This window comes from Nelumbo lutea, chromosome 3 (genome assembly GCF_056320005.1).
Source record: "Nelumbo lutea isolate HS-2025 chromosome 3, American lotus-T2T, whole genome shotgun sequence".
NCBI classification, from domain to species: Eukaryota; Viridiplantae; Streptophyta; class Magnoliopsida; order Proteales; family Nelumbonaceae; genus Nelumbo; species Nelumbo lutea.
In genome coordinates, this window is record NC_142686.1 from 98,645,280 (window position 1) to 98,657,268 (window position 11,989).

General features: G+C 37.1%; 1 protein-coding gene across 1 annotated transcript in view; it reads right to left on the reverse strand.

Moving 5' to 3' along the window:
- The window catches only part of LOC148867106 (actin-related protein 2/3 complex subunit 1A-like), a 34,483-nt gene extending 31,128 nt beyond the window's left edge, over positions 1 to 3,355 (reverse strand). Inside the window, exons 1-2 of the mRNA XM_088979476.1 lie at positions 3,057 to 3,355; positions 2,883 to 2,956 (exon numbers count right to left, since the gene is read on the reverse strand). Coding sequence (XP_088835602.1) covers positions 2,883 to 2,952 — 70 coding nt within the window. The 5' untranslated portion in view covers positions 2,953 to 2,956; positions 3,057 to 3,355. The remainder of the gene's footprint in view (positions 1 to 2,882; positions 2,957 to 3,056) is intronic.
- Between the last annotated feature and the right edge of the window lie 8,634 nt (positions 3,356 to 11,989).

Sequence of the window (11,989 nt, forward strand, 5' to 3'; positions counted from 1 at the left end):
TATTTAGACAAATAAATCATAGAACCAAAATAGAAAGAAATAGGAATACAACCAGCAATGCTGAATGTTGAAATCATCATTTATACTAGAAAACAATGGCCTGATATGAGGTGACATGATAATCAGAATAGATAACAACGAGCATGGACAAATAAATAATAGATAACTCTTAGCACAAGATATAAGAGGAAAAGAATAAAATAATATTATATAAGCTTTTTTTATCAGCAACAGATCAAAAAGGCATTACTAATATAATGTAATAAAGGTAGCAAGACCCCCTCCCATCAAAGCAACCAAAGAGGAAAAGAAAAAGTGTTGTTCACTGCCCTACAATATTGCTTATTGTTTTTATAATTAATGAGGTAATACTATTTAAATATTAAATAATAGAATTAATAATGGATGGATTGATTAAACACATTTGGTGCATGTTGTTTGCTGATGACATAGTATTAATTGATGAAACTAAAAAATGATTGAATGTAAAATTCAATATATGGAGAAACACCTTAGAAAGGTAAAATCTTGTGGAGATGTGTTAGAGATGTTGTTTGTTGGACGGTTTGGGAGGAAAGAAATCAAAGAATATTTCATGAAAAAGAAAAAAGCAAGGAAGCCGTCATTGAATTAATATACGTTAAGGTGGCTCATTGGATCAAGTCTTTGAAGCTCTTTGAAGCCTATTCAGTAGGAGACATTATAAGAAATTGGGAAGAAGTGGCTCAGTCAGCTCCCATGTCTACTGCTCTTAGTCCAGCTTGGACTCCACCAGATTCGGGTTTCATCAAATTGAACTTTGGTGGAAGCAGTGAAGGAAATCCGGGCCCTTCAGGCATAGGTGGTATTTTCAGGAGACCTATAGGTTGGGGGATTCACTGAGAGATGAAATCTTGGCAGCTCTAGAAGGGATTAAAAGAGCTAAGCAGTTGAAAATCAGTAATTTGCTGGTGGAAGGTGACTCTCGGCTGACTGTTAGATGGTTGCAGAAGGAAGAGTCCAGCCTGTGGAAGTTTTCAAATGGAAAAAAGAAAATTAATCAGTTAACTCAAAACATGCATATAAGGATTCAATGGGCCCAGAGGAGTGCTAACTCTATGGCAGAACCTTTGGCTAAACAGGGGGTGGGAAGAGCAAATTTCTTTTGGGCTCTCCTGTAATCTGTTTTTTCAGTTGTGACAGGGAGGGTTAAGACTTTTTACCTCTCCATTCTGGTTGTAATTTTCCATCTTATTTCTTAATAAAAGTTACTGTTATTGATAAAAAAAAAAACCTTAGAATAGGTCTTAAATAAATGGACTGAAACAAATTACATACAATGTAAAATTTTTTTGAACAGAAGTTAAGGTAGTGTATTCATCTTGTATATGCATATTAATACAAAATGGTGAAATGTGGATAGCCTGGGCTCTCAAAGTATGGTTTCCACACGGTGACACCACATGCGCAGATTTTTTGTGTTTTTTTGCTTGGTCTTGCATCTCACATGGCTGTGGTTCAGTGGTCATAATGACTAGCTGTATCTTTTGATAGACTGTTGAGAGTTTGCCTCTCTTCTTTTCAATCTGTTTGTTATATTTTAAATTATAACTTAATACATGTCCTGCTGTCTATCTACCTTTCTCTATCCACCAGATCCACCCTCTCTCTCTGTTTGAATCAAGTTTGTAAGAAATATTATTTTATTGATGAAAGGACAATCACATCAAGACTTCAGGGGTTATAATGGTTTTTTAATATTTTAATAGAAAAAAATGGCTCACTTTTCTTTTTTATTATATTCCATATTTTATTTCCTTTTTTAAAGACAGAGAAAACATATGATCAGTACCAATGGATAAGCAAATTCTGTGGTTTATCATCAAAATTTCCATTGCTACAGACATTGGATATGTTTACAGGAGCTACAAGAAAGGCGCTCTTTAGAAAGTAGTTTGGACAGACCAGATCTGCACCCTTCAAAGCAAGACATGTTCTGCCAAGGGCACCCCAAGTAAAAACCATCAAGCTTAGCGTTGAAGGCAGTCCTCTATGCAACCCAGGATTCTCAAGAATTTGAAGGAACAATGATGGTTTATTATCTTGGCATATAGTGAACAGGTTAGCTAAGGCAATTATGTAAAAGCTTATCTCATTCCTTTTATCAAAGACCTTAGACTGTCAGAGTTCCTACAAGTTAGTGAAGGATATCCATGAGAGAGAGATTGTGGCAGGATGAGGGGAAATCTTTGATATCAAAAGTAAACCTCTTATTCCATTGAATTCCAAGATCAACCAACTTGACAGACCATGATATTGCTAGAGATTAAACACCAACGAGTAAGATGATCCAAGATCTTCCTTCTTTTCCTAGAGGCTATATCTTGTAAAGGAGTCTGCCTACCAGGCCCAGGCACCCCGTGGTCCTTATTCTAGTAATTGAGATCTATGGAAATTGTATTTCAAAATTAACGACGAAAAAATTGTTACTGATAAAAATTAAACAACAATATGACCATAGTTTCTTAAATTGATTATCTGAAAAATCTAACTAAATAAGTTAAACGGCAACAAACTCAAAATGTGAGAAGTAGGGAGACAAGCCAAATATCCCTCATTGTCCAGAAGGTAGCATTCCAATACGTTTGATAGACAATCATAAGATTTTCATTTTCTTTTTACATGTTTTGTATTATTTCCTCACAAAGTAACAAAAACGATTTCAGACGCACGAGATCCACGTAGAACTGAATGATCGGATCCGAATTAAGAGCAATATGGTTATAACAGAAAGATTTAAAAGGAGCAAACATTCTGGTTATTCCATCCAATTTGGTTGCAAGAGCTAATCCAAATCGTTCTTGCTCGACTCGAGTGATACAGAAGAAAATTCGGAAGCTTACTTGTGTGATCAGGACTCCAGGCATGGCAAGTGATGCATTGAGCGAATTGATGGACTGAAATGGCAGCCATTTGTCTGCAACCAACAACCAAAGATTTCGTTGAACATGTCAGACTTACAAACATTTTGCCCTTTTCCTTTGGATTTTCAGAATATTGACGACAAAGAAGTGTACCTAGGACTGGACCAGCGATGAAAGAGAAACGAGCCCTAGGCGAGATTTCAATCTTTCTACTTTGGACTCCTTTAAAGGAACGAAGGATGACTGTCACTAGAGACTACAGCAGGGGAAGATAGTCGATTCTGAAAGTGCGAGGGGTAGTTTAGGGAATGGCAGGTAGAGGTGGCATAGTCCAGAGGAAAGCGGCATCTATGTAGCATCCCCGCCGGGAAATTCCAGGGTTGGGCCTAAGTTTTACGATCAGGCCGGCTCGCAAATTTGAAGAACAGGCCTTGGCCTAATACTTCAAGCCCGGCTCCGTCCGCATATGTTTAAATATATGTATTTTATACTCTTAAAAAAAATATAAGTATTTTGTATATAATGTATATATGTGATTTTATGTTATATCATATTATATTTAAATATATTACAATATATGTTATATATATAATATTTTATATTATATATTGTATAAAATTATATATATGCCATTTTAATATACATATACGTATATATGTTATATGTTACATATATACTTATAAATTACATATATGACATTAAATGTATATATATGTTATTTTACATTATATTATTTATTTTATTTTTAAATATTATAATATGTATTACATACAATATTTTATATTATATATTGTATAAAATAAAATTATATGTATATTATATGCCATTTAATATAATACATTACATATATGTACTATTTTATATATAAAATATATAAGTCCGGAATCATGCCCAATCGCCCTGGACCTGGACTTATGTTTTAAGCCCAGAACTTAGGCGTCAGGGCAGGCGTGGACCTAAGTTGTAGCTCCTATCATAAGTGCAAACCCCAACCTGGCCCATGATCAGTATCATATGTATTGCATATTACACTTACACATTATAGGTAAGGGATGTGGGCAGTAGGTTTGAGTGGTAAATGCACACCAACTTAACCCTGTCAAGTTAGGTAGTTTTTTTCAAGCCAAAAGGTTGGAAATTAAATTATAGTGGACTAAATGAGCCCACAGGCTTAACCTCGGGCTTAACATCGGGCCAAAAAGCCTGGCCTGCAATAAATTCGAGCCGGGCTCGGGATTTGCCAAAATAGCCCGGCCCAACCTAACCTATAGACTAAACTTAAAAAACCCTAAGCTAAACCTCTCTTCTCTTTCACCTCTTTCCCCTTAGTCGAACCTCTCTTCTCTTCACACCCTCTTCAGTCCTCACACTCTCAGGCAGCCACACAACCGGCGAGGCGACAAACATTCATCGGCTCAACAACTCCGATGGTGAGTCCTCTCTCTCTCTCTCTCTCTCTCAAATCTCAAACACCGGCGAGGCGGCGAATATAGGCACCGGCGACGGCGGCGGCGGCGGCGATGAGTTCTCTCTCTCTCTGTCTCCCACTCTCTATCTCAGACGCGAACTAACACACTTGTCACTGTTAAAATCATAGCTCACCACGAACTTAGCTCTGATGAACACAATCACCAGTGGTGAGTAAAAGCCCGGGCTCGGGCTTGAACTCGAGCTTCGGGCTTTTATCAGGGTCGGGCTCGGGCCTAACAAATTTCTATTCATGAAGAGTAAAAGCCAATGCTTTGGAGATGTAAGATTCGTCCAAAATGCACTTGATAGATCCATGTATGGTCCATTACTAGAAGGTTTAACTTCTTCACTATTACTTCAGCATCCAAGAAAACTCGCATTGATTGGTATTGTAACTCTATAGCAGCTTCTAAGCCCTTGATGACTATATGGAGCTCTACATTGTATCCATGGCTCTACATATTGATCCTTGGGCAGCAATATCTTGCCTATGACCAAGTCATTTGATGATAAAACCAATGCTTGCATTGTCTATGTGTTGATCATATGATCCATCAGCGAATACTAGATAATGGTTTTCAGTTATTGGACTTAGAGGTAATGCATTTAACTTGTTATGACAAAGAATGATACATGAATCAACAATTATTTCATTTGCTTTGTCCACCAAGAAGACGGGATTCACATCCTTATTAAGATGAAATTTCTTGTTGTGTGCCTCATAGAACATATATAGGAGCACCTGAAATTTGGAGAGAAAGCATAATCTCATATCTGCATTAAATGATTGTTCAAGTGATTGAAGCCAATCCGAAATAAGTTGTTGTAGAAGTTCACCATTTACTGTTGTAGGATTTATACCAAGTTGGACTTGACACCAAACAGCTCTTACAAAGTGGCATTTAAAAAATAGATGTGAAAAAGTCTCCACTTCATGATTACAAAAAGGGGAAATCTACGATGTAGAAAAGATATGATATGGGAAGAGTTTTGACCAATCAAAACCCACCCATGAATTTTGATAAATAACACCTTATTTACTACCACGTTTGTGATTTCAGTTTATTGCTTAGCTGTTTTTCGATATCATATCTTTTCCATATCATAGTTGAACCCTTATAAACAATGCATGATACTTTTGCATTTCTATTCCATGATCTCAATTCACTTCTTATGGGAATTCCTTCCCATAGAGCCTTCCATATAAACACCAGGTGTGAACATCGGGAGAGTCCCCCCCGATTTCACTTCATGGTCGATGCTATGGAGTTGCCACCCATCAGAAATAACTACCGGGGAGTGATGGGGCTCTCAGATTTGCTTTTAGTAAAACATCTCAGAATAAATAGTGACTCCATACCACTCGGCTGAGGCAAGGCTCATCTAAGTAAGCTGAGAGGGAGAGATGGAAGGGATTAGGCACCCTTCTCTCCAATCAGTGTGAATGCCGAAATTCCCTCTTTGTTTACATTTGAATTAGACCTAAGAACCCATGTTTTCTAACAATAAGGAAGGGTATGAAGAACGCTCCCTTATCCTTCAGTCTAGCCCCATTTTGGACGCAGGGGTCTGAGCAAAAGGGTAGGAAACCCTACCCCTTTTCTATCAAAACCCCCACCTTCGGACTCAGTTGGCTAGTTTGAAGGGTCGAAGGAGTGTATCAATCCCCACAAAACACTTGAAAACACCATTATTCTCGTGCTTGTAGGAACAAGATCAGAAAGAAATAAAAGAACAAAAAGAAAAGAAGCTAATAAAATAAACTGAACTAAATCAATAGCTCTAGCTATCAAACAAGTATGTGAGGCTCAAATCTAGATGACTCTCTCTCTCCCCCCTTCAGTCTCAACTCAGTAGCTCCTCAAAAAGGAAAGCAGCGAGAGCCTCTACCTTCCAAACTCCTCCCCTTCGACCCCCTCTCTTCTGCGCGTTCTCTCTTTTCTCAGAAAAACGGGAGAGCTCTTTCTCCCTTCAATTTCTCTAACCTCTTTCTTCCTCTCTCTCTCTCTCTCTCTCTCTCTCTCTCTCTCTCTCGTCCGACCCCTTTCTCCTCCATGTTTGACCTCATTTCCTCTCAAGATCAATCCCCTTTTATAATGTGAAGGAGGGGTTTTTCGAAATTTCTCAAATTGAATGAGAGGTTCTGGTGAGTAAGTTAGGATTTGGAGGGACATCTTCCCAGGTTAAGGTTTCAGGGGTCAAAAAGGATAATTTGGGGAAAGAAGGGCAACTTAGTAATTTGGGATCCAAAGGGGTAGGCTTATAGGGGTATTTAGGTAATTTAAGGAATGAAGGGCATTTTGGTAATTTTGGAAACTAGGGTAATTTGGGAATTAGGTCAGGGGGAAGGGTGATCATGGGTCAGGTTTTGCACTTATAATAAGGGCCATAGCTTAGGCTCGGGCCCGGCCCGACCCAGGGTTTTGGGCCTAAAATATAAGCCCTAGCCAAGGTCTACACAGGCCTGGACCGGGCCGAGCCTGATTCTAGGCCAATGTCTTTCATATATATAAAACATTATATATCTATAATATTTTATATTAAATGACATAACATGCATATAAACTTATTTTATACATTATATAATATAAAATATTACACATAATATAAATTATACATGTCATGTTATAATATTCATATATAAAATATATAATATAATGTAAAATAACTTATATACATATGTATACATTATATACAAAATGTGTTAGTTTAAATACATGCAGGCCGAGCTGGGCTTGAAGTATTAAGCCCAAGCCCGGCCCTAAAATTTACGGGCCTAATGTGGGCCCGGGGCCGAGCCGGGCCTGAACACAAAACCTAGTCCCAAGCCTGAAATTTTCGGGCTGAAATGATCACCCCTATTAGGGGGTATTTGGTAATTGGTCTAAGGGGCACTTTGGTAATTTGGTTAAGGGTATTTTGGGAATTTGATCAAGGGGTATTTTGGGAATTTGGTCAAGGGTATTTTGGGCATTTGGTTAGGGGGTATTTTGGTAATTTGGAATGAGGGTAATTCTGGTAATATGGTCAAGGGTATTTCGGGCATTTGGTCAGCGTATTTTGGTAATTTGGTTAAGGGTATTTTGGCAATTTGGAAAAGGGGTAATTCAAGAATTAGGTTAGGGGATATTTTGGTAATTGGTCAATGGCATTTTGGGAATTTGAAATTAAGGGGTATTTTTGGGAGTTTAGGGCATGAGGGGATTTTTTGGTGACTTGAAAAGATGGTATTTTTGGGTATTTGACATGAAGAGTATTTTGGTAATTAGGTCAATGGCATTTTAAGAGTTTGGAAATAATGGCTATATTGGTAATTTGGCAAATGAAGGGAATTTTGGTAACTATAAAAGAAGAGGTATTTTAGGAATTGGGGTGAAGGGTATTTTGGGAATTTGATAAATGAGGGGTGTTTTGGTAATTTTGAAAGAAGGGGTATTTTAGGAATTTGGGCTAGGGGTATTTTGGGAATTTGGAATGAAGGGGTATTTTGGCAATTTGGAAAGGGTAATTTTGGTGATTTGGTTAAGAGGTATTTGGGAATTTAGAATGAAGGGGTATTTTGGTAATTTAGAAAGAATGTAATTTTGGTGATTTTGTAAAGGGGTATTTTGGTAATTTTTAGCTAAAATTTGGTAGGGTGGGTGTTTTGGACGTTCTGGGTTGATTGGTGGGGTCAAATTGGCTCAATTGGGTCTAGGTCAGGCAGATTTAAAAAGGGCTTGATTCGGCTAGTCCAGAACCTTGGGATAGAATCTTTTCAGAGGAAGGGGCAAGCAAGGACAATTTTGGGTGAAATTTCACAAGGTAGGATTTTTGGGCAATCTGAGGTGTTAGATTGGGCCAACTGGGCCCAAATTGGGTAGATTTGAGATCCTGTTAGCTTGCGGTCGTGAAGTGGAATCTTGGTATGGTGGATGGTAGATGGAGGTATTTTGGGCTGAAATTTGATGTGTAGGTGTTTTAGTGTGTCTAAAGTCTAATGATGGTGTATGATCAATTCAGGGGGTCAGGATCGTAAAAATTTGAGTCAACGGGATTTTTTTGAATGGAATCTTGGTTTGATGGAAAGACAAATGGGGGAATAGGGTTGAAACCTTATGGGATGGCATTTTGATGTATCTAGAGTTTAATGGTGTGGTTTGATTGGTTCGGATGTGTTAAGATGAAGGGGATATGGGTTCCAAGTGCTTAGGCTGAGGTGGAAGTGGGGGTTGATTAGGGCTATCGGATAGGTATCAGGTAGGTTTAATGGTGAATTTGGGCCTAAAAGTTGGGATTTTTGGGTTTTTTGGTGTTCTGGAGAGCTAGATGGGTCCAATCGGATGTTTGGGGCAAATTGAGCAAAAATCGGGTGTTGACACCTGGTATTTGAAGGGCACTTTAGTTTTCCAGATTGACGACCATTTAAAAGAGGAGGCAAAGGAAGATGGCTTTTGGTTGAGAGAAGTCTGATATGTGGACTTCACAATATAAGTGGGCACATGTGTTGCACGTGGGAGATTGTCATGGTAATGATTAAAGTATGAAAAATTAAAAAGAAATTAAAGAAAAATTTTCAACATAGGGCTCACATATAACAAGAAACTCATCTGGATGAGGTTGTTCAAAGAATCACGTGGCAATGTTGGTGGTATTGTCACTTGCCAAAAGTTAGTCTTGGGTTGCCTCTTGAGCTGCCATTGAATATGAATCTAGGTATTCAATGTTTTTGGGTTGATCAAAAAATTAATGAGAGACACCCTAATTCTTGTCATTTCCTTAGGCAATCACTTGCCATTTCCTTAGATGTCATGCATCACTTAGGCACATTTATGTTGACAACTAGCCTTAACACAATGAAATGAATTACAAAGGTGCTCTCCTAGCCAAGAATTTTTTTCCTTTTTTTGACAATAAACTAAAATTGATAAAATATCAAAAGGTTGTTGCAACAAACAATATAAAAGTTTTACCAATAAATAACATAAAAGGAAAATTGATAACATAAAATATCTGCAACTACAAGGTCTAAAGTTGGCCAAAATTAATACCAAAATCTGAGCATTCCCAATGTTTAAACTTTGTATGGTAAATCTGCTACTCTATCATTTGGAAAAAAAAAAAATCATTGTTTCCCTTCAAAGATCCTTCTATTCATCTCCTTCCAGATATCCCGAATAATCAATTAACCATAAATTGAAGATGTTTATCCCACCTTTGATTTTGAAGTATGCATTCTGATTTGACTATGATATTTTATTGGTAAGTAGAAGTGGATACGTTATTAATTAGGGTTTGGAGTTTGTTTGCACCTAGCCCTACATTTTTTAAACCAAACTTCAACTTGTCATGGTTTCAACTTCAGTTGTAAAGCCAACACTTCCTTTTGTTTCTGCCCCCAACACAATCAAAATAGGAAAATTTTTAGTGATAAGAAAAAAAAAAGACTGCAATTGCAGGGAAGATGATAATTGAAGGGGTTATCATTTGCGAAGGAATGAGTTATAGGATTCAAGGTTTGGTTCTGTCCAAAACTCTCCCAAGGGATGAGATTGTTCTTTTGTGAGGCGGAGCTTCTTACGGTGAGGGCCTTCACCACCACCACCACCCAAGTCGGTCTCTTCTTCTTCCGCACTTCCCACTTCTTCTATGCCTAAGGGGTTTTGATTTATGTCCAGCTCTTTCATCACGCTACCACCATCTATAAGGAAGAAGAAGATTTGAATTAGTGTTTTTCCATGTTTAGAAATGAAACCCATCTATTAGAAACTAGAAAGAAAATAAAAAAAGGCAAAAAATTTACAAGTGGATCAGACTAACTACTAAGAGAGAAAAGATTGATCCAATATCCTCTAGAAAACCATAAAGAAAAAGAAAAGAAGAGACTCATGTGTTGGCAGAAAGCCAAGACTCCATCTGAAAATAAACTTTATCAAAAAGGAAGAAAGAAAAGGAGACAAAACATACTTCAATGTGAGAAAAAAGAGAGGAAAGAAGAAACAAGCAAAACTAAAATGGAAGAAAACTCATTTATAAACTAGATCCAAGACATATACATAAGTCGATAGACAAAGAGATTAAAAAAAAGTCTAGTAAATTAGAAGGTTTGAAAGAATACAAGTTTTAACATTACAAATCATAAAAGAAATCGAAAGCCCATAAATGAACAGAGTGATAAAACCCTTGAAAAATTTTGCTCTCCCTCAACATTGCCATCTTCGTTAGATTTTCCAGAACCACTGGTGTTCTCATTGCTGATCTCAACCATGTCTTCTCACCCTTCACTTCCACCTCCATGCTTGCCGTTGATGGTGTGCTGGCATCTCGAGAAACATCGGCCTTCAAGTAGAACTCGAAAGAAAATGAAGGAAAAAAATCAAAACGAATTGAAATAGACCAACTAAATTAAAACCAAAAGGTTTTTTTTTTTCAGCCACTCCAAGTAGAATAGTAACCGTTCATAGATAAACCATCATGGAAGCATCGATCTCTTTGAATGTAAGAGATGAAACCACTTGGAGGGAAGGCACTCAAAAGTAGGAGATGAAACTATTTGCAAGGAAGTTACTAAGAAGTAGAATAGTTTGTGGGAGAGAGAGCGTTGTTTTTTGGTTTCTAATCCAATGAGAGTAAATGACATATATGCCCTCTACATATGCATAGAGAGAGGGGCAGAACATGTCCAATGAAAATTCAAGAACAATCTCTCACTATTTGTAATAGTTTTAGAAAAAGGTTTGAAACAAAAGTCATCCATTAGGTTGAACCAAGTTTTTGAAATCGAGTGGCTACTCATAGAAAGAAAACAAACATATGTGTTATGAGAGTGTTATTAGAGTGCAAGATCAATTCAATCATACTTTCAATATCCTTATAGATGCCTAAGCAAGAGAGACCTATGCTATTATACAATAATGACTCATTTCCATGGTTAAAGCATCTATAAGTATATCTTCCACTGGCTAAAACAAAAGTGGGAATGGTGGTTTAGAAATCTATCAAAAGCATCTCCAAATATGGTCACTAAGCTTCATGTATCGATCAATTGATCAAACACATGTCACTTGGATGCCAAACCATGCATGTGGTTAAGAAAGCAACTTTTAACAAGCATACTATCGAGTGAGGGCTTAATTGGTGATGTCCAATTACCATGAATGCCCAAGCCATTAAATCTATATGGACAGTCAAACTTCCATGTGGGAACCAAATGTGCACATTTATATTTCTAAACAAATTATAAAATTTCAAATGAGGCATCATCATTAATGAACATTAAATGATATCAATGTCAAAACAAAACAAGGTAAACATAAAACTTCCATTAATCAAAATAATTCACTGGCATTTATTAACTTATATTAGGTATGTGATGTTGGACGGGTTTGATAAGTAAACCCTTAGTCAAAGGGTTATCCAACATGTCCTTAGTGGGCAGCTAAGATATTGTTAATTCATTTTCAACAACCCTTTCTCTAACATAATTATTGGACATTTATGTCTTTTGATTTTACATGATGATGTGCCTCTTTAGTTAAATGTATGGCATCAATGTTATTACAATAGATTTGAAGAGGTTTGTGAATGGAATCCACCACAACCAAATCAATCGCAAAGGTTTTGGTCCAAAAAGCATG